At 54.9% G+C, this 21,650-nt stretch overlaps 1 protein-coding gene across 1 annotated transcript; it reads left to right on the top strand.

The window, feature by feature from the left end:
- The first annotated feature begins 1,399 nt into the window (after positions 1 to 1,399).
- On the top strand, positions 1,400 to 2,042 carry CALML5 (calmodulin like 5). The gene has a single exon (XM_053573170.1). The coding sequence runs from the start codon at positions 1,464 to 1,466 to the stop codon at positions 1,911 to 1,913; it is 450 nt and encodes a 149-aa protein (XP_053429145.1). The 5' UTR covers positions 1,400 to 1,463; the 3' UTR covers positions 1,914 to 2,042.
- Positions 2,043 to 21,650: the final 19,608 nt, after the last annotated feature.

Genomic DNA, 21,650 nt, shown 5'->3' on the forward strand with positions numbered 1-21,650 from the left:
CTCCTGAGATCTGCGTGGAATGAGAAACAAGGATGAGCACCCCCTCTCTGTGCCTCTCTCTGCATCTGGTCCCCCGGGCTCAGGGAGGCAAGGGTAGGGGCAGCGCTGAGCATTGGGGAGGTGCTTGTCTGCTGGAGGGGAGGCTTGGTCAGCCAGACTGTCTGAATGGGGCCAGGTGGATCTGTGCACTCTCTCAGGAGGGGAGCAGAGGAGTTTGCTCCTCACCTTTGGGTGGGAGTTTGGGTAATGAACTGGGACCTCCAGTGATCAGAGGAGACTTGCTCGAGAGAGTCATCTTGGGGACTCCCAGGCAAAGGTGTCCTCATAAGTGTGGGTCCCACGGCTGGACGGATGTGGGGACCGTCCCCCAAGGGCTGAGTTATACCTGTTGCTCAGGGCAGTGGGCTGGGGTGGGCTTCATTCCATAGGACAGATCAGACCGATGGCCCCGGGAAGTTCCCAGATGTGTGGCTGCTGGTTTTGCTAAGATGCTTAGCAAAACCAGCAGCCAGGCCAAGAGATGCACTCCTGCCCCTGCCACTGTTGGGCTGGCCTTTGGCAGGCACCGAGGCCACCCCAGTCTTGCCACAGCAAGCCCCCAGCGGTAGTGGTTTGGGGCTCTGTGGGTGGAGCACCTGCGGCTCACCTGCCTGGTGTCTGCCCAGGGAACTGCTCTCGACAACGGAAAGGAACGGCAGGAAGCCCTGAGCTGGGGAAGGAGCATTCTGGGGGGACGTGGAGCCTTTCCCTCTCCTCTGAAATCACACTCCCACCTTCACTTAATAAATGGTATCTCAGCACCAGCTGCTGTTCTGAGGGCACTCTCCCCCTCCTCCTCCCCCTCCTGGCTTTCTGGAAGCTAAGGGGAGCCCACCCTTAGGGCTGTTTCTAGACCCCAGACTAGGACTTTAATGGAGCCCAAGCTGGACCCAGGCAGAATCCACTGTACCACCCAGCCCTGTTCCCCAGCCCCAGCCACAGGGACAAGCTGGGCAATGGCCGGGAGAGGGGAGAACAGGAAGGCACACAGCCCCCTCCTCTGGGTGCCCAGCCCACCGGGAGGCTTCCTCTACCCCTACCCGGCCTCAGTCTCTGTGAAGTCAGGGAAGCTGCCCTGGGTGGCATTTCCCTGCAGGGGACACTGTCCTGGGTGGGCTGCCCCTGGAGTGGGGTGATTGCTGTCAAGGTCAGGAGGGGCTGGCTGGCAGCGTTCCCTTCGCCTCCGCTGTGCTGCTTCCCACAGACCGTCCGGGACCCTCCCACTCCAATCCTGCAATTCTCGTCTGTAGCTGGTCTGTCCCTCCCTGGGAGGAGGCTTTTGCCGGAGGACATGCAGGGGGTGGGGAGCCTTCCTCCTCCCCTTGTTCCAATTGCAGAAAAGGAGGGTTCCCATTCTGGGCCAAGGCTGCCTGCAGTTGTGCCCGGTGACAGACGCCTGGGAGTAGCAGGTGCAGGGACGCGGCATGGCAGAGTCACTGTCTCAGGAGGAGGTGGCTGAGTTCAAGAATGTCTTCAACAAGCTGGACACAGATGGGGACGGCACCATCAACCTCCAGGAGCTGGGTGATGTGATGCGGGCCCTGGGCAAAAACCTATCAGAGGCGGAGCTGAAGAAGTTCATGGAGCGGGTAGACAGCGACCATGACGGTGTCATCAGCTTCCCCGAGTTCCTGGAGGAGATAGCCAGGAGGAAGAAGGCCTTGGGCAGTGAGGAGGATCTGCGGGCCATGTTCCGTGCCTTCGACATGAACGGGGATGGCCACATCAGCGTGGATGAGCTCCAGCAGGCCGTGGCCCAGATGGGGGTGCCGCTGTCCCAGGAAGAGCTGGAGGCCATGATCAGCGAGGCCGACGTGGACCAGGACGGGCAGGTGGACTATGAGGAGTTCTCACGTATCCTCTCCCAGAAGTGAGGCGCCCACCTTTGCGAACATGCATGCTGTCAGGGCTGCCGTGCACACCGGGCAGGGGGCAGGGAGGCCTCTGTCTGTCCCTCTCTCCCCCCAGTGATGTTTATCTAAATAAAAGGACAGCGCAGTCTAGCTGTGTGTGTGTTCACTGCCAGGGGGATCTCAGGGCCTCATGGAGAGTCTGGGGATCCTCTCCCCAGACCAAGTGGGCCATGGACGACACTCCAGGCCTCCCTGACCCCAGGAGAGGAAGCGTGGGGTAACGTGGGCAGGCTGTGCCCAGCTGCTGGTGAGGACCCCGACGGCCCTGTCTGTCTGTCTGTGTGTGTTTGCACGTGTGTACGTCTCTGTGTGTTTGTGCGTGTAGGCCTGTCTGTCTATCTGTCTATCCTTGTGGCTCTGTCTGCGTCTGTGTGTGGCATCTGTCCCGTATCTGAGATGCAGGTCTCAGTTTCTCTCTAAGAAGGTGGCCCTGGAGACCAACCTTCTTTTTGTGTGTGGCAGCCGGACTGGGAAGTGGCCGGGACTCAGGTTGTTGTGATGGGCACAGGGATGGGTGCTGGAGGTGGGGACACTGCCTAGGCTGAGGAGGGGGATGCTTCCAGGCTGAGAAACTCTTCCTCTGCTGCTCTGGGACGGTGCCCACAGCTGCTGCTGTGTGACCTTGTCAACCTGGGTCTGAAGTCGCTCCTAAGGCTCCGGGGTGGGGGCTGTCCCCTAGCGACAGTTGGGGAGGGACAGGAGGATGGAGAAGGGGCTGAGGGTGGCAGTGTCACCCCTTCCGCCCTGATGAAGGCAGAGCACTCCTTGAGCCTGGATTTGTGGCAGGGCCCTGTTAGGCTGTAGGTCAAGGCTCTGGGTCCCAAGGGCTGCCTCAGTCTTGGTTCTCGGGTGGTCAGATCCACCTCTGAGTGTTGCAGATGGAGAAACTGAGGCCCTGTGTGGTCGGGTTAGAATTAGGACAGTGAGGTGGGGCACCTGCCCTGGGCATCGGGACACAGGTTATTTCCCAGCCTGGGCAGTAGCTGGCTGTGTGCTAGGGGCTCCTCCAGGAGGGAGATGGGGTTTTCTGTTGTTTATGTCCGACCGAGATATCAGCTGAAATTATCAGTGATCATTCACCTTGTCTGGTTCTCACCTCAGGGCAGCAGAGAGGCAGAGCCCCCTCATCTGGGAGCATCTAAATGTCCCCGCAGCCTTTCCTGGCACACCTGTGCTGGCACACACCTGCACTGGCAGGTATGGACGGTGGTGCCCACCTGTGCTGGTGCAGTGACTGGCGCACACCTGTGGTGGTGCACACCTGTGGTGGCGTACCGTGGGGCCTGTCCACTTTATCCTGACTTGAGCACAAAGCCCAGGGAGCTGGGTGCCCAGGCCACCCAGGCAGGGCTGCTTGAGGCTGCGAAGTTGTATTTCATCTTCTATGGGACATTCTCGGGGGTCACTCTGGTCTCTGACGGGGGTCACCCCAGTCTCTGAGGTCCTCACTCATGACTACCTTGTTCCACCCTGTCCAGGGCCTGGCCCGGTGCCCAGACTGGAACTGGGGTGTGGAAGAGAGAGGGGCAGGGAGAGAGAGAGGGGGAAAAAGAAGGCGCAGAAAGAGAAAGGGCGGCGCTCCCCAGGCCCCTCCTGCTAGGGCTCTGGAAGGGAGGAGAGAGCAGATTAGGTGACGGGAAGGGCAGAGGCAGCCTGGCACCTGATGCAAGACCTGAGTAGGGCAGGTGGAAAAGGCACTGACCTCTGTGTCCAGTTGGGGATTCTCCCCAGAAAGTCCCCATCCTATTAGGGACAAGGTGCACAGAGGTCTGAGTTTCTAAAGTCGTGATTCCTCAACACCAAGCGGCTTCAAGAGGAAGTTTCCCAAGGTCTGTGTGAGAAAATAAAACAAAAGAAAAATAAAGGCTCTGTGCGCCATCTGTAAACCGTGAGGCTGCCTCTCCTCTGTTCTCAGGGTTGAATGTCCTTTCTTTTAGAAAGCTGCTGTGATAGCAAATGATTTTTGTTTTTTAGAATTTTTTTCCCCTTCACATTCTTATTCTGCAAAATATACAGTCCCACAGATCCCTCAAATGTCTTTTGAATATTCCCGATCAGGTTTAAATGTCTGAACACAACCGCTCGAATGTGCAAAATTGATTTTCCTTCCCTCCCTTCCTTCTTTCCTTTTGTAAAGTCTCACTCTGCCAAGGATGAAGTGCAGTGTCGTCATAGCTCACAGCAACCTCACCTCACACTCCTGGGCTCAAGCTATCCATCCTCTTGCCTCAGCCTCCCGAGAAGCTGGGATTACAGGTGCCCACCATGATACCTGCCTAGCTTTTCTATTTTTAGTAGAGATGGGGTCTTACTCTTGCTCAGGCTGGTCTCAAATTCTTGAGCTCAGGTAATCCACCCACCTCAGCCTCCCAGAGTGCTAAGATTATGGGCCTGAGCTACTGTGGGCGGCCTCATTTGTTTTCTTTGTAAAAAAATATCCAATGTTTAAGAAATACACAGTTCATACATGGGAATAATAAACCCCCAGTTCTGGACTGATGTATCCTCTTGGAGCGGGAGGAAGGGGATGGGGGAGGCACAGAGGGGTGGCCCCTGGGGCCTTGGAGGGATGCTCAAAGTATTTTTGTGTGTCTAAAATATTTCATACTAAAACAGACACGCACATCAGGGGAGACTGGAAGTTAGCAAGGGGCACATGGAAGGAAGCAGCCCCCCTGCCCCTGCACAAGGCCCAACTCCAGGGAAGCAGGAGGCACCACCCCTGCAGAAGGGTGGTGGTCCCTCAGTCTCTGGGGTGGCTGATGTGGGAGGGTGGGCTTGGGCTCTGTGCTGAACCAGGAGATTCCTGCCTGTCCCTGTTTCTCCAGCTGAGACTAATACAGAACCTGGAGGGGCTGAAGAAAAACAAAAATAATGGCATTTTCTGCAGCAGCATTAACCCATGACAGCGTTGACACACATGTCCAGATTTGTCCTGTACCATGGCCTGAAGCCCACCCCTTTGGGAAGAAAGCACCTGGAATGAAGTCCTTGCGTCCCATGAACACCTGCCATCTTGTGACTGTGAGATACCAAGAGGTTCTGTTGGATCCATCTTCAAAACTCTGCCCAGGAACTTAGAAAAGAATTGGCCCAGTGTTTAAGAGAGTTGGGGAGCTGCCAAGAAACAAGGTCACCTGCAGTGTAGACCATTAGATCAGTGCCTCTCCCTGGAGAGGGATGCAGGCAGCCCCACTGTGGGTGAGAGCTTGGGCGGGGCAGCCACGGGAAGATGTGCCTGGGGCTCAGGGCTCCTAGTGCCCTCAGGCACCCAGGATGAGTCAGTCATCTAGGCGGAGACTGGCGTGCAGCCTGGCCCAGGAGAGGAGGAGGTGACTGCTCCATTCTTCCCTCAGGAGGTCCTTTCCTGGAGTGGGTGAGGGTCAGCCAGTATCCTCAGCACCCTTTCTGGCCCCCCGCCCCCGGGGTCTTTTCTGCAGAAAAGGTGCCCTCTGATCCCAAGCAAAGTGGGCATTCCTCTAGGTAACTAGCAGCCTCTAAATATTTCTTCTGCCCCAGCCCAGACCGCCCCACTGTGCCCCAGGGTGGGGCAGTGTGTACAGAGCTCGCTGGAGGCCATGGCTCCTCCTCACCCCTCCCTGCCCTGCCCTGTGCCAGAATCAGGAAGCCGGGGGGTGGAGGTGGGGAGGTGCTCTCAGGAGGGGGCTGCTCTCCCGCCAGCCCTGCCCTCTGGCCTCCTAGCAGCACCTGCAGACAGTCATTGCCCCAGCTGTTCCTGCAGCCATCACATCACAGAACCCTCTTGCCCTGGCTCTGGGGGCCCAGGCCACTCTCCCACCTGGAATGTTCGCTCCCCATCCTCCCTTCCCTTCTGGAATCTTCTCTAGCTCCCTTTAACTATATCCTGCCAACCAGCCAACCCACACTTCTCCCTCTTCCTGGGTAGGACCCTTGACTGGGCCCTGAATTGAGGCAGCCTTGACATTGTGGACCCTGTGGCCATGTCTGGGCAGAGGCTTTGGCAGGGTGTGGAGCAGGTGACACCTAGGGCCTTCCTTCTGTATCCTGGGAGCACTGCACATTGAGTCAGAGGGCCTGGACTTCCCTGCTGAGCCTGCCAGATGGTTGCTGGTCACTGCCCAGCTCTGGTCTCCCTGGGAGGGAGGCTGTGATGGGGTTGGGGAATGCAGGCAGCAGGGACTGGGGTGGGGCAACAGGGGAAAGGTGGGCCCTCGAGCCTCCTGGGACAGGCAGGCCCTCCCACTGGGCCTCCCTCTCTTTCTACCCAGACCCATGTTGAAGCAGTTCCCCAGGGGCAGCCCCTGTAGGGAATGAGACACTGAGAGTGAGGGGTCAGGGGCCCTGGTGTCCAGCCAGGCCTCAAGTTCCTGTGAGTAGTGAGTCAGGACTCCTGGTGTCCAGGCCTGGAGTTTGGGGCAAGCTGTGCTGGGCAGTGTTAGGTCAGCCGCCGGGCCTGTGTGGGCTCAACTGCACCCTGTATGAAGTGGGGGGATGGAGGAGCAAGAGGCTCGGAGTTCCTGGCCATCAAGAAGAGATTAAGAATCATGAGCCCAATGTTCTCTTTTCTAGATGGGAGACTAAAAAGGGTCAGAGGGCGAGACGTGTGCAATCCCGGCTCTGCTCCGTGTGCCGCTTGAGCTCCTTGCCCTGTCCTTCTCCGTGTGGCGCTCAGGACACCGCAGGGCCAGCAGGGACCCCAGCTTGGGAGGCAGAGTAGGAGGAGGTCGGGTTATGGGGCCCCCTGACCTGCTGGCAAGGTCCCTCTTTTTTTTTTTTTTTTGGTGTGGTTTTTGGCCGGGGCTGGGTTTGAACCCGCCACCTCCGGCATATGGGACTGGCGCCCTACTCCTTGAGCCACAGGTGCCGCCCATGCAAGGTCCCTCTTAAGCAAGCTGTGTCCTTCTTCAGGCCAAGATGCACTGACTTTGTGATTAGTGAACTTATGCATGTTCATTAAAAAAGAAGTTAGTAGAATAAAATAAGTGGAGATCAGAATTTAGAGCCCTCAAATTTACCATGCTGAGTAATGGAGAAACAGCAAACACATCTGCACAAAAGTGGGGCATGGAGTTCCCTGTGAAGGGCTCCCCACACCAGGACGAAGAGAATGCTGCCAAATCCCAGAGTGGGGGGGAGGGGCACCAGCTTTGCTAAGCTGACCCTTTCTTCCCTTCGGACCTTCAGAATTGTCACCCTCCCCTGACTCCACTTTGTCTTGTCACTTCTCCTAAATGTATAACCCTTTGTCAGAGTGGTATATGAGCTTCAAGCTCAGCCACCTCTTTAGGGTTTTGCTTCTTTGAAGCTCCCAGATGCCTGGGAAACGGCCCTTGCACCTGTTAACCTGTCTTGGTCAGTCTAACTCACAGACACCAGGCCTTGACCCTGGGCTGTGGGGAGACTTTCCCCTCCCACCTAAGCACAGAGGGCAAGATTAAATGGAACAAGTAGAAACCTCACACAATTTTCTACTCCAAGACCGAGCGCACATATTTGAAAGCTCATCCTCCCCTTTCCCCCTTCACTATCCATTTGCCAATGACCATCTGTGTGTACTTTTTCTTCCCAGATGTGGCGTCTCACAGATGACTCCCTAACCTACTTTTTCTATTTAAGGTTATATTGCGGGCACCTTTCCTTTTAAAAATAGTAGACATCCGTGTCCTTGCTTGTAGTGGCTGCTTAATATTCCACCGCATGGTTCTGTCCCACCCTGCACCCTCGGAATGAGACGGAGTGGTATTTAAATTCCAGATCTGCTCCAGACTGCGACCAAGCCTCTCCACCTCTCCCAGTCTTGGTTTTCTTACTTGGCAAATGAGATTGGTAATGTCTGGGCTGCCAGGTGTGTGAGTCCAGTCCCACGCACGTCTGCGGAAGGTATCACAGGGCACGCAGAGCCCGCTCCAGCTGCAGCAAGGACCCCAAGGTGGCCGTCTGACTCTGGAGACTGCACACAGTGTCATGCAGTCCCTGACACACAGTGTGCTCAGGACCTGGGGTGGGTGTTTCTGACAAGCCCCCCGACCTCACACACAGGGTGAAAGGGTGGAAGAGGGGTGTGGCGATGGCCGAGTTCTGGGACTCTGTCCTTATCAGAACATTCATCATTTCCTGGGAATACAGTCTGGAATCCTGGAGCCAGGCCTGCTCCAGCCCCCAGCCCAGCTGGCAACAGGAGGCCCAGTGCTGACATCAAGGCTGTGGCCTCCCTGAGCAGGTACAGCCAGCAGGGGCAGGTCCCCTCCGGGAGGGCTGTGGTTGCAAGCTCTGTGCTACTCAGGGGTCTTGGGGAGTGGCCAGAGAGAAGTCTCCTGCCCAGATCATTCCCATTCTCAGGACATGCTGGCCAAGGAAGGAGAGAGATGAAGCTGCCCAGGTGGCCAGACAGCCCAGGCAGGGGGAAGGTCCATCCGGGCAGACGGGATACTGGACACAGGAGACTTGAAGCATTTGTCATGGACAAGCCTGTTGCTAAGAAGGGCTTGGATGGGTCCATAAAGCAATAGGCAAGTAGGAACTTATCTTTATTTATTGCCCCAGGAAGCCAAAAATGGGAATCTGAGAATCCATAAGAGGAAGTGACTCACTTCAGGTGTCAGAGTGAGGTGCCCAAATGACCTGGAAGAGAACCCTCCCCCAGCCCCCGCAGTGCTTGAGGGGCCCCTGGGTGGCTCTGTGTGGTCTCATGGCTGGGATCCACCCTGCAGAGTGTCTTCTAGAAGCTTCTGTCCTGAGTTACACTTGACACCCTCAGCAGATGCATAGCCAAGGCTTCAGCACTGGCTTTAACCAGCCTTGAAGACCCTCGGGGACAGAGAGCAGGCTGCACTCCGGGCTCACAGGGCCACCCTGTTCTCAGTCCAGAACGCTGAGGGGAACCGAGGGTGCACAGGACACACCCCAGGAGGCAAAGCAGCTCCAGGTCATTCAGGAAGACCCAATTCTCTGAAAGCCACTTCTCTGAAAATCAACTTTCAAGAAGACTAGTTCCAGAAACAGGCGATTTGCTGGCATTTCCCAACGTACCAAAAAATTATTTAAAAGAAACAGATATCACAGAAATTCATAGTTAATGAACGATTTCACAGTGGTTGGATATTTCATTGAAGTTTTATTTATCCAGCTAAAATTTTGGTTTCCTTTAGTTTTACTTTTAGCCTTGGGAACTATTTTAGCTGCAGCCAGTTCACTAACCATTGTGCTATGACATGACCGAGACTGAAGTTTTCTGTTTTTCAGAAAACTTTTTTACTTTAGGCCTATGATTTTGAGGAATGAGAACTTCTGATTCATTTCAAGGTTTAGTGGCTGAGCACGTCTTCAACGTCAAGGATTTTATAAATCACAGGTAGCCCAGGATTCTCTTCCCTACTAGATTTTCAGCACAGTCTACTGCTTTATTATTTTTTAACTCACAGGTTTATTAGCAGGCTCAATCACAAGGATATTTTGCATGTGCTGTAAGCGCCTGGTAAATGGTCAGCGTCTGGAAATGGAGCCTTGCGTGAAAATGACAGCCAGCTGAGCAGAACTGATGCAGCTGCTGGAACTGGTTTGGGCGAAATAGCTTTTGTGAAACCAAAATTAATTTCAACTACAGCAAAATGTCCCTGAAATTCTCCAAGATGCTAATCAGTTAATTGATTTTAGGTGCTTATTCTACGTCTGATCAAAATAGATGTTCCAAATTCCACACACTTTATTTTTTTTCTCTTGCTGGAGTTGTGATTTGACATATACTTTAAGTAATCCATTTCTTTCTCGCCTCTTTTCAGTTCTGATTTATACCAATTCCTGGAAGGCCCCATGACTCAGTTCCTCTTTTAAGCTCTGTGTCAAATGCCTCCTGCTCCTGGAAACTTCCAGAGCAGGGCTGGGCACAGACACGGTCTCCGAGAGGGGCTAAATGTGGTCTCCCCCCTCTTTGCTCATTTCTTACCAAAGTAGACCTCTTATCATAATTCCTTGGGAATAAGGCCTACAATCCTTCCTCAGAACCCCAGATAACCTAATGAAACCCATCAACACTGAAAGCAGCCTGCACCCTCCCCAAGTGTGTTTGACTCTCTCCGACCTCTCACTGTGAGCTCTGTTACAGCAGTGCCAGCGGCTCCCACACCCACTCGAGGTGCCTCCCCAGTGCATACATGGTTAAAAGAGATCTTTACAACATTGTTCTGACAAGGAGAGGGAGGGGTCTCTTTTATACCCTGTTGCCTAAGAACCATGAAAACAGTCTTCCCATGATCACACAATGAGTTCCCTCTTGTCTAGAACAGGGAGATTCAAGGGCACAGAGGCCATAGGACAGAGATTTAGACCACAGACCACCCTGACCAATTTGCGAGATCTCAGACTGAGCCTCCTCTCTCCACAATGGCCCCCCTCAAAAGAATTCACATAGAGAAAACGCAAATCAAAACCACCCTGAGATGTCACGCCAGTGGGAATGGCCTACATCACAAGGTCCCAAAGCTACAGGTGCTGGTGTGGGTGGAGAGAGGGGGGGTACACTTACACACTGTTGGTAGGATTGCAAACTAGCACAGCCTTTTTTTTTTGAGACAGAGTTTCTCATTGTTGCCCTGGGTAGAGTGCCCTGGTGTCATAGCTCACAGCAATCTCACACTCTTGGGCTTAAGCAATTCTCTTGCCTCAGCCTCCCGAGTAGCTGGGACTATAGGTGTCTGCCACAATGCCCAGCTATTTTTAGAGGCAGGGTCTTGCTCTTGCTCAGGCTGGTCTTGAACCTGTAAGCTCAGGCAATCCAGCTGCCTCAGCCTCCCAGAGTGCTAGGATTACAGGCTAGAGTCCCCTTACCTGGCCCTGGCACAGCCTTTTTGTAAAGAAGTATGGAGAATCCTCAAAGAATTAGAAGTAGACCTCCCCTTTGACTCTGTCATCCCATTACTAGGTATTTACCCAGATGAAAAAAGTCATTCTACCATAAGGACATTTGCACTCAAATGCTTATAGCAGCTCAATGCACAGTCACCAAGATGTGGAATCAACCCAGGAGTGGATTAACCAACCGTGGTTTGTGTATACCAGGGAGTACTTACTATCCAGCCATGAAAAGATGGAAACTTTACATCTTTTGTATTTACCTGGATGGATTTGGAGAACATTATCCTAAGTAAAGTATCGCAAGAATGGAAAAGCAAGCATCCCAAGTACTAATCTGAAAATAGATCAGCAACTACAGGTCCACACAAGAGAAAAACAATTAAATTCAAGAAGCCGGGGAGGAGGGTAGGTGAGTTCCCAGCCATTAAGTATGATGTGGGGTGTAGGCACACTTTTTGGGTCAAGGACTATACTACAACTCAGACTTTGAACTTTACAAGTGCAAATGATACAACATAATTGTATGTTACCATATGCCTCTGATTCTCAGAAACAATCTAGATAAATCATTCTGTCTCATTTTCTCTGACAACTTGTCCAGCTTTTGAGTCTCTGGATCCTAAAACACAGCTGAGGTGCCCAGGATGCTCTGGTGCTGAGCTCAGTTGTCCTCTAGAGGGGACAGGTGTGGCCCTTCCCACCCTGGTGAAGTCGGGGCCTTCCCCTGCTCTGGCACCCAGATGACCTCATCTCTGCTCTCCAGGCTTCTCTCAAACTTGACTATAGTAGGGAATGGGCCGCAGGCCTCCTGCAAGCTCCTTCTTGCTTATCTGCCATCTGTAGTTGCTCTGTCCACAGGGGTGTGCTGGTGTCTCTCCCACTGCACACGGCCCATGCTGGGGACTGGCACCTGGAACCACATTGCGCAAACCAGTGACCCCTACCCTGGCTGCATGTGAGGACACTGAGCAGCTTTTGAGGGATGTGCTGTGTGACCTCCAGTGGGTGGGGAGGGACAGGTGGGGCTGTCTTTATCAAATGCCCCAGGTGCTTGTGCAGCCAAGGTTGAGAAGCTGCTCTGACCTGCCCTGGAAACCATGACCATGCCCAGCTGCTTGCCCAGGGAGAGGACCAGGGGTGTTGGCTTCACAGGGCTCCATTGCTGGGTGCCCTGTGGGCCAGGGAAGTCCGAGTATGAGTCAAATGACTCACACTTGGTTTGGAAACAGACAGTGGGTGTTGGGCGGCCTAGCAGCCTTCAGGCCTGCCCCACCACCTGGACACGCTTTGTGCCAGGTGCTTTGCTGATCCCAGAGTCCCCGCCTTTCTTTCAGGTCAATCTTTGACTTTGATAGAAGTCACATCTCAGTGCTCTTAAGAAACTGTAGTTTCGGGCAGCGCCTGTGGCTTAGTGAGTAGGGCGCCGGCCCTATATGCTGAGGGTGGTGGGTTCGAAACCGGCCCTGGCCAAACTGCAACAAGAAAATAGCTGGGTGTTGTGGCGGGTGCCTGTAGTCCCAGCTATTCGGGAGGCTGAGGCAAGAGAATCACCTAAGCCCCAGAGCTGGATGTTGCTGTGAGCTGTGGCACCACGGCACTCTACCAAGAGCGGCAAAGTGAGATTCTGTTTCCAAAAAAAAAAAAGAAAGAAAGAAACGGTAGTTTCCCTCACGGTCTGGCCTGTGACGTGGTTCCTGTTTTAAGATTGTGTCAAACACCTTCTGCTCCTGGAAGTTGGCTTGGGTGAAACAGCTTTGGTGAAACCCAAACTAATTTTAACCAAAGCAAAATTTCCCCCCAGTTCTCCAAGATGCAAATCAGTAAATTGATTGTAGGTGTATTATTCTACTTTGGATCAAAATAGATGTTCCAAATTCCATACACTTTATTTCCTAATTTATTCCACATATTCCCATGGCTGTGACCATGTGGTAGAGGTGTCAGTGGCATTTATCCATTCATCATTCTGAGAGCGTTTCCCTGGCACCTGGAGGTCCACGAGCCCTCTGGAAAAGACCCAGCCTCTGGCCTTTAATCAGAGGGAGGAGACACGGACATGAATGGCCATACTCGGAGGCGGTGCTGGCAGGTGCCCGGCAGTGGGCTCCAGGTACAGGCACCAGCTCAGGGAAGGGGAGCTGGGAGGAGGCAGCACCCCAGCCTGGAAGCTTTGAGAGGGTGAAAGCTGCTTTGGCAGGAATGCAGGCGAAGGAGGCCCAGGGAGCCGGGGCTGAGTCAGCTGTAGTGGCCAGGGGCAGAGGAGGGGTGAATAGGGTTGGGTGGTGAGTACAGCTGGAGGTGGTGCTGGTGTGAGCTCTTGGCACAGTCCCTGGGGCTCGGCTGCATCCTGGGTCTTGGAGATGGCAAGGGCTGGACTCTGGCCATTCAGGGGCAGGCATGAGGAACACACCATTCATCCCTAGGACTGTGGGGCAGCAGCTGGTGGGCAGCTGGGCTAGGTGGATTCTAGAGGGATCAGTGGGCCCCTGGGCTAGGTGGGTTTTAGAGGGGCTAGTGGGGGGCGGCGCTTGCTGGCCCCATATGCCAGAGGTGGCGGGTTCAGACCAAGCCCCAGCCAAAAACTGCAAAAAAAAAAACAACTTTAGAGGGGCTAGTGGGCAGCTGGCTACGTGGGTTCTATAGGGACCAGGGGTCTATGGAGGGGAGCCTCTCACCTCCTGGCTGGGTGGGGAAGGTGGCAGAGCTCCCTTCTGGGGGAGGGGACATGGCATGACTTTGAAGTTGGCCCCAGCCTTGAAGATGCTTGAAGCCAAAGAAGAAATGGTAGAGTGTGAGAAGAGGCTGCCAGACAGTTTTGTTGTTTTGCTTGAATTGCAAAGCGAGGGCAGAGCCTCTGGGCTGTGGTTTTCTCATTTCAAAACCAAGCAGCAGCACCCCTTCCTCCACCAACCTAGACAAAGGGTAGAGGCCATTTTGGGCCTGGTGAAACCCGGTGCAGCCACCATGCCGGAGGTGGCCCGGGTGTCCCTGTGGGAGAGCAGTGCACCGCCTCCTGCCTGCCAGCCCATGGCTCCTGGCCCCTGGCCCCAGAGGTCCGCCTTTATGTCCCTCTTCAGCTGCAGGAGGAGGCTGAGCAATCCAGCAGCTGCCCCGCCTCCTCGCCTGGGCTTTCCATGAGGTAGAAGGGGATTTCCTGCCCAGCCGGGCAATAGAGCTGGAAGCAGGTCCCTTATCTCTCCGCAAACAGCACACTGGTCCCAGGCTCTGTGGGCCAGCTTGGAAGAATAAAAAATAAAAGCTTTCACAGCAGAGATCTGTGTACGCATGTTGTGCTCATGGCCAGGTGTATATATGTGGGGAAGCGAGGGGAGAGAGACTCAGAGAAGGATGACTATCAAAATGGGAGCCCTGAAGAAGGGATGGTGGAGATCTCCAGGCCCAGGGCTCACCGAAATCTGAGCTACGTGACACCGATGGTGACAGAATCAGAGAGAGCTGACCACCTTCTTTTCAGAGCCAAAAATACCCAGGCAGAGCTTATCGACACTATTTGTTTTCAGTATCCCCATTGTTATCATTTCCTTGCATGAAGGCCAGGGAAGCTGGTTTTCCACTTATGATAATGGCATCAAGTGCAGGTTTAAAATGCATTTACCAGAAACAGAAAGTGTGGATGAAAACATAACAAGTAGAAAACAAACCAAAAAAAAAAAAAATGCAAAATGGTGGTGGCAGTCCTCAAGTGAGTGATTTTGGAAACGAGGGTGTAGTCCCAACCTCTTGTGTTGCTGAGGGAGAGACGAAGGGCACAGGCTGGGCCAGGTCTCCCGAGTCAGGAGGCCGTGCTGGAGCCGGGGTGCGAGAGGACCTGGGGATGAGGGACAGAGACACAGGCACAGTGACCAGACTCCGTGAGGGGCCAGGCAGGGAGCTCAGCCACCTAGAGCCTCCGGGGAGAGCCAAGGCCACGAAGGCAGATGTGGGTGGAGGGTCCCGTAACTGGGGCTCCCCACTTGCTCCTGCAATTCCTCAGAGTCCAGGAGAGCTCTGGCCCCAGCCACAAAAGGGACTTTCTAAAGATGCCGCTTCCAAATCTGATTCATGTCAGCAGAGGCCTTTAAAAATGTCTTGAGGCCTCGAAATTTCTGTTTTTGCTCATCAAGGAAAGCACTGGGGGCCACGCTTTGTGGGTGACCTTTAAATTCTCAGCCAGGGCAGGGAAGCAGGTGTCCGCAGAGTGGGAAGAGGAGAGATACTGGCCTTGAGGTCCAGGAAGGGCCAAGAACGCCACTTGACTTGAACCCCTCCTGGGGGACTCAGGATGGGTATCCAGGAGTCTTCTCCACCAGGCCACCTGGTGACCTGCGAGACTCTGAGTTGGGAGTGTGCCCTGAGAAGCTCCTGGAAGGCCCTTACGCCCCTGAAGTCTCACTGAGTTAGCTGAGCTGCTGAGGGGTCCCTAAGACTGCATCACTCAGTTTGGTTTACAACACCCGCCATTTCCATGGACTTCTAACATTTCAGCAACGGAACGCTTTTTAAAAATTAGTTATATGGGGAGGGCCGCAGAGACACGTGGTTACGGATCAGCAGAAATTGATTCCCAAGTTCAGTGTCTGGGCTGGCCTCACATGTTCCAGGCAGTCACTGAACACAGGTGGGCAGGTCAGTCCAGGCAGGGACACCACAGGCTGCCCGTAGGGCTTGGTCACACCCTGTCCCAGTGCAGCTCCGGGACTGGGGCTTCTGATGTGGGGCTGAAGCCTCTGTTTGCTCCCTCCGTCCATGGCGCGTTGGCATGTAAACCATGTGTCCCTGTCACAGTGCCATGGTGAGACCTCTTTGGCACCTTACTGGGAAAATCCTCCCTAGTTCCCTGAGGGAAGCTTCAGGACTGCCTGGCCTGAGAGTTGGGCTGGGCCGACACAACCCCTACCTGAGAGTCTGTGTAAACCTCTCTCTGGCCATTTCCTTGTGGCACAGTGCTAGAAGCTGTTGTTACATAATGGATCTGAAAATGAAGCTATTAAATGGGGCCAATGGGGCTTTGGGGGAGACCCAGGGAATTAAAACAGGGACTGGCTTGTGGTGATCATAGGCTCCTCCAGACACCATGTTCCAGACATGGCCCCAATGTTCCTGGGGCCTCCAGGGCACAGATGTGGGGGGACAGCTCAGCACTGTCCAATAAATACATGCCCCAGCTCCCACACAGCTCAGGTTCAGGAGGAGGAAGTGTCCTGGCAGGCAGTGGCTGTCATCGTGGCCCCTCCAGGTGGGAGAGGTCTGGTCACTACAACCTCACCCGCCCTGGGGGCTGTCCAAGGCCCGAGGGGGCTGTGGACAGCTCGGATGCTGCAGGGCCACTCCTGGGAAACTCACCTCTGACTTCTGGAGCAAACACAGCTGAACCTCTAGGAGTCTCTCCCTGGAGCCTGCTGGTCCAGGGCCTTGTGGGGCCTGCAGACAAAGCCCCGGGCAGCCTCCTTGAGGGGGACTTTCTGTCTTCCCACAGCCCACACGGCTGCCCCTGAGCACTGAGCAAGCAGGTCAAGAGCTGGCCTGATCAGGGGCTCTGTGCTGGGCACTGTCCCACCCCTAGGCCTGGCTCAGGCCTTGGCCAAGGGCTCCATGCTGGCCCTTTGGCCTGACTGGTCCTGTGATTCTGGGATTGGGGTCAGTGTCATGTCAGGACCTGGCAGCAACTCCCCTCTGAGCAAACATGTCCTCCCACATGTTGGTCTCAGCCCTGACCGCTCAGGATCAGGACCTGTGGACCACAGGTGGGTCTTGGTTCTGCTGCAGGTGAACTTGAGCATATTACGGAAGTTCCACCCCCCATATTCCCTTCACCATGAGGATTAAGTAAATAGCAAGTCATGTCTATAGCCCCTGGCAGAGTCCTACCCTGAGGCCTGGGCACCGGGGCCGCTGCTGGGCCCTCACCATGGAGGCCACTGAGGCCTCCTGTGTGTCCAGGCCTGTGAAGCCAGGGCTCTCAAGGTCAGGGGGTTAAGCCGCCTGGAGTACCCACTGGACTTCTAGAACACATTCCCAGTGGAGGATCCCTGGGATTCCCTTCCAAATGACCCTCAGCCACTCCCAGGGCCTGTTTTATGGGATCTGTTCAGGCCCAAGGCCTGGTGTGAGGGACTGCATGGTCAGATGTGGTGTGTGGTGGGGCACAGGTGAGGCCCTGGGGCAGGGAGGACAGAGCCAGGCTGGGCAGGAGGCACAGCCTGAGGGCCGGGGGCCTCCGCAATGTGTCTTTCCCTGGACCCTGTGAATAGCAGGAGTGGGGCCAAGTGAGGGTGCTGTCCCCAGGCAGTGGCTGTCACTGTATTTCTGCAGGACTACGAGGCTCAGGCCCTTGGTCAGTTTTGCCTTGCTGTGCTTCAGGGATGAGAATGATCAGAAACATTCTGGTGTGGGAGAGGAAAGGAGAAGAGGTGGGAGGAAGGAGACAGGGAGGAGGAGGAGGAATAGTGAGACAGTCCCTGTACTGTTCATGGCGTGGGACGGGCCATGAGAGGCGCAATACGCAGGCACCCAGGAATCCGCCATCCCCACCTCCCGAACCCCGGAGTGTGGCCAGCAACAAGACTGTCCCCTGGGGTCTGTTCCTTGCTGGGAAGGGAAGTGAGGTTGATGGAAACATCCATGGTCCGCTTGTTCGTCCGCTGGGATGCAGGATCCAGGGACAGGGCAGCCGCCGTGGGCCTCAGACCACAAGCCACACGGAAGAACGTTGTTGTGGCCTGAGCCTCTGTTTTGGGCCCCGGGACACAGGCCTTGATTCTTCTTCCTAAACTTCGCAGTGTGTTTTCTTCTGCTGTTCCCAGGGCTCCAGTTAGTGCTTGCTGGCCCAGCTGTCCAGCCTTCTGGGCACCAAGCAACACCCTAGCCCAGCTGTCAGTACATGCAGGCCTCCCCATGGCTGCACAGCCCACTACGTAACAATGTGGCAGCGTCAGATAACCCTAAGCACATGTTATCTCACAATTTCTCTGGGGCCACTTGATCAGGCTGTTCTAGCTTGGCACTTTTCACGAGGCCAGGGCTGAGGGGCCAGGACTAGGCTGAGTCATCCAAAGGCTCACTGGGCCCTCCCAAGGTGAGGCAGGCAGTAGGTGCTGTCTGCAGGAGGCCTTGGCTGCTCCTCCCCTGAGCTCTCCACAGGGACGCTGGAGTGTCCTTGTGACACAGTGGCTTTATCAGGGGACAGGCTCCGAGATAGGCTGAGCAAAGGTGGCACTGCCTTTTGCGACCTTCCCTCTGGAGTCATGTTCTGCCTCTTCCTGTTACTCTACCGGCCTCATCCTAATCCACCAGGCCTGACCGGAGGTGTGGATCCTGGAGCTGAGAGCCTGGAGCCTCCCTGAAGGCTGCCGTGGGTGCTGGCTCAGGCAGAGCTGAAATAATTCAGCTTTTGTGGCCCATTGAGTAACAAGTTTGAGCATAGTCTGTGTCAGGCAGAGTGGCAAGTTGTGGGGGCTCTAAAGGAAGGCAACACAGTCCTGGAAAGTGCTCTCGGTAGGAGGCCCTGCCGCACTACAACCAGGTGGGGGTGGGGCCAGTGGAGGGAAGGCAGAGCCTGGGGGCTCCCGGAGGGCTGCCTGGAAGTGGGGAGGGGAGGCCATGGGCAGGGAGGCAGAGGGACAGTGCATTCCAGGTGGGGGAACAGAGTGTGCAAAGGCTCAGCATCATTGTCAGCCAGAGCTAGGGCGCCACTTCTCCAACCTGCTCCAGATTCCAGAACCTTTCCAAGCAAACACAATTTTCTGTCAAGTCAATGGCTGCACTTGTTTGTTTTCTTGGTTGCAACCAAGAAACTCACTGGAAAGTTCTGGAGAGATTCAGCCCTGGAGGACCTGCCTCTAAGGCCAGCAAGAATATGAAATAGTTTCCATCATGGAAAAGATTGTCTCACACTCCTTTGCTGGAGGCAAAAACCGCCTCACAAGTCCCGGGACGCCTCCCTGCTCACTCTTGGGAAGGATGTGCGCAGGGTGTACTTATAGGCTGGTGTGCCATTTCCCTAGTTTGGGAAGCGCTGGTGTCCGTGTAGGAAGAGGAACTTGACTGGTGGGCCAGCCATGCTGGGGAGCTGAAAGGCTGCTCTGTGTTTCCAGCAGCACCTGCCTCCCTGTGCAATGCACATTCAGCACCTTGGACACTGTGGGGCTCACTGTCTCAGACTGTGTTCCAGGGGGCAGGGACTTGCTGCCAGCCTACTACCTGCCCTGTGGATACAGAGGCGCTTAGCACAAGCTTCTGCAGCATGACAGGGAACGGAAGAAGGTACAGGTGACACCAGCCTCTCTGTCATGGCCACCCTGGGAGGCCCCTGTCCCCCTCTCTCCCCAGGCCCCCAGCTGGCTCTGGAGTGCAGGATGGGAGCTGAGCTCACCCCTGGAACATGCCCATGGCGGGAGAACCTGCCCAAGCCTGCCTGGGGTGGGGACAGGTTGGCAGAGGTAAGTGATGTCAGGTAACTGACGCGTTTTCCAGCCCCGCAGTCGTCTCCAGGTGTAGAAGGGGCCCAGCGCCAACCTCTTAGTCACCTTCAACTGACAGGCGTAGTTTTAACTGTGGAGAGTGGGGCCTGCCGGGAGAATGGAAGGCACTTGTCAAAGGTCTGATTCAGGGTCAGGGTTAGCTCCTGGGCTGACCCGTAGATCTCAGCCCTTCTAGGGAGAGGGCTGCAGCTGTGGACGGGGAGAGGACAGAGGTGGCTTTCTTCCTTCCCCACCAGGCAGGGAGGGGAGAAGAGGAAACGCAGACACAGGGGAACCTGCCCCAGGTTGGCTGACCCGAGATCTGCTGGAACAGAACCTAGGGACACTCACACACTGGGCCGCAGGAGGCCTGGAAGGCTGGGGACTCCCCTCCTCGCCCAGAGGGGCATGTTGCTGCTGAGACCCTGACCTGGGAAGTTGCCTGTCCCTGCCAGCTTGGAGGGCTGGGTGCCCCCATGGATGTCCTCCTTGGGCCCTGACTGTTGCGGGCTGAGGTGCAGGCTGCTCCCCAGGTGGGCCCTAAGGCTTCTGATCCCCTGTTGCAGAAGCCACTGGTCAGCAGCGGTCTGAGAGTGGGGGCTGCCACCCGGCCTCCAGAAGGGTAGGCCTGGGGCACCTTGCTAAGCACTTAACAGCAGGGTTTGTCAGAATTTTTACCGTTGTCTTTCCAGAGATGTGCCTTGAAGAACTAAATGCCGTGCCGTTTTCTGGGTCTGTGTAATTTCTTTTCTTTTTAAAAAAAAATAGACTTAATTTTATGTTCACAGCGGAGAGGTCCTGTGTTCCCCTCATGCAGGGCCTCGCCCAGTGTCACACCCCAGCCGACAGGGCACATTACCATCAGTGCACTGCCCATCACGATCACCCAGAGGCCCGGTCCCCGCGAGGTCCACTCGTGGAGGTCCACATCCCACGGGTTTGGGCAGGAGCATGATGACATGTGTCCCTCCCTCTGGTGTCACACAGAGGAGTCTCGCTGCCCTAAAAATCCTCCGTCCCCCAGCCCCTGGCAACCGCTGACCTGTTTACTGCCTCCGTAGTTTTGCCTTTTGCTGAATGCCGTATGGCTGAGTCCCACACTCGGGCTCCTTTTCTGGCTGGCTGCTGTCCCTCCTGACTGCACACTGAGTGTCCTCCATGTCTTCTTAGGACTCGACGGCTTTCTTTTCAGGGCTGAACAATGTTCCCTTGTCTGGATCTGCCAATTTCTTTCTTCATTCACATACTGTCTTGGTTTGTGCTGCTATAACAAAACATTGGAGACTGGGTAATTTATAAGGAATTGAAGTTTTTTTAATCTATTTATTTAGAGACAGAGTCTCACGCTGTCACCCTGGGTAGAATGCCATGGCGTCATAGCTTATAGCAACCTCAAACTCCTGGGCTCAAGCTATTCTCTTGCCTCAGCCTCCTGAGTAGCTGGGACTACAGGTGCCCCCGCCAACACCCAACTATTTTTAGAGACAGAGTCTCAATTTTGCTCAGGCTGGTCTCAGACTCCTGAGCTCAGGTAATCCACCCGCCTCTGCCTCCCGGAGTGCTGGGATTACAGGTGTGAGCCGCTATGCCCACCCAAGAACAGAAATGTATTTATCACAGTTCTGCAGGCTGGAAAACCCTAAATTCGGGTGGCATCTGGTGAAGGCTGCTCTCTGTTTTCTAAGATGACTCCTTGTTCCTGCATCCTCTGGAGGGAATGAATGTGGAGGGACGCAGGACTCCAGTTCCTTCAGCCCTAGGACAGGGGCCTTGGTCCCTGCCGTGAAGGCTGTGCCCTCATGGTTTAGTGGCCCCTAATGGCCCCAGCTCTCAGCACCATTACAATGAATTTTGGGGGACACAATCAGACCACGGCACCTACTGAAGGATGACTCGGTTGCTTCCAAGTTTCAGAAATGTTGAATAAAGCTGCTATAAACATTTGTACACAGGTCTTTTTTTTTTTTTTTTTTTTTTTTTTTTTTTAGAGACGGAGTCTCACTTTATGGCCCTCCGTAGAGTGCCGTGGCCTCACACAGCTCACAGCAACCTCCAACTCCTGGGCTTAAGCGATTCTCTTGCCTCAGCCTCCCGAGTAGCTGGGACTACAGGCGCCCGCCACAACGCCCGGCTATTTTTTGGTTGCAGTTTGGCTGGGGCCGGGTTTGAACCCGCCACCCTCGGTATATGGGGCTGGCGCCTTACGGACTGAGCCACAGGCGCCGCCCTGTACACAGGTCTTTGTGTGGAAGTAAGTTTTCAGCTCCTTTGGGTAAATACAGAAGAACGAGATTGCTGGGTTGTGTGTTAACAGTATGTTTAGTTTTGTAACAAAATGCCTGACTGTCTGCGCTTTGCATCCCCCCCAGCAGAGGAGTTCCTGTTGCTCCAGGTCCTTGCCAGCATT

This window comes from Nycticebus coucang, chromosome 20 (genome assembly GCF_027406575.1).
Source record: "Nycticebus coucang isolate mNycCou1 chromosome 20, mNycCou1.pri, whole genome shotgun sequence".
Taxonomy (NCBI): domain Eukaryota; kingdom Metazoa; phylum Chordata; class Mammalia; order Primates; family Lorisidae; genus Nycticebus; species Nycticebus coucang.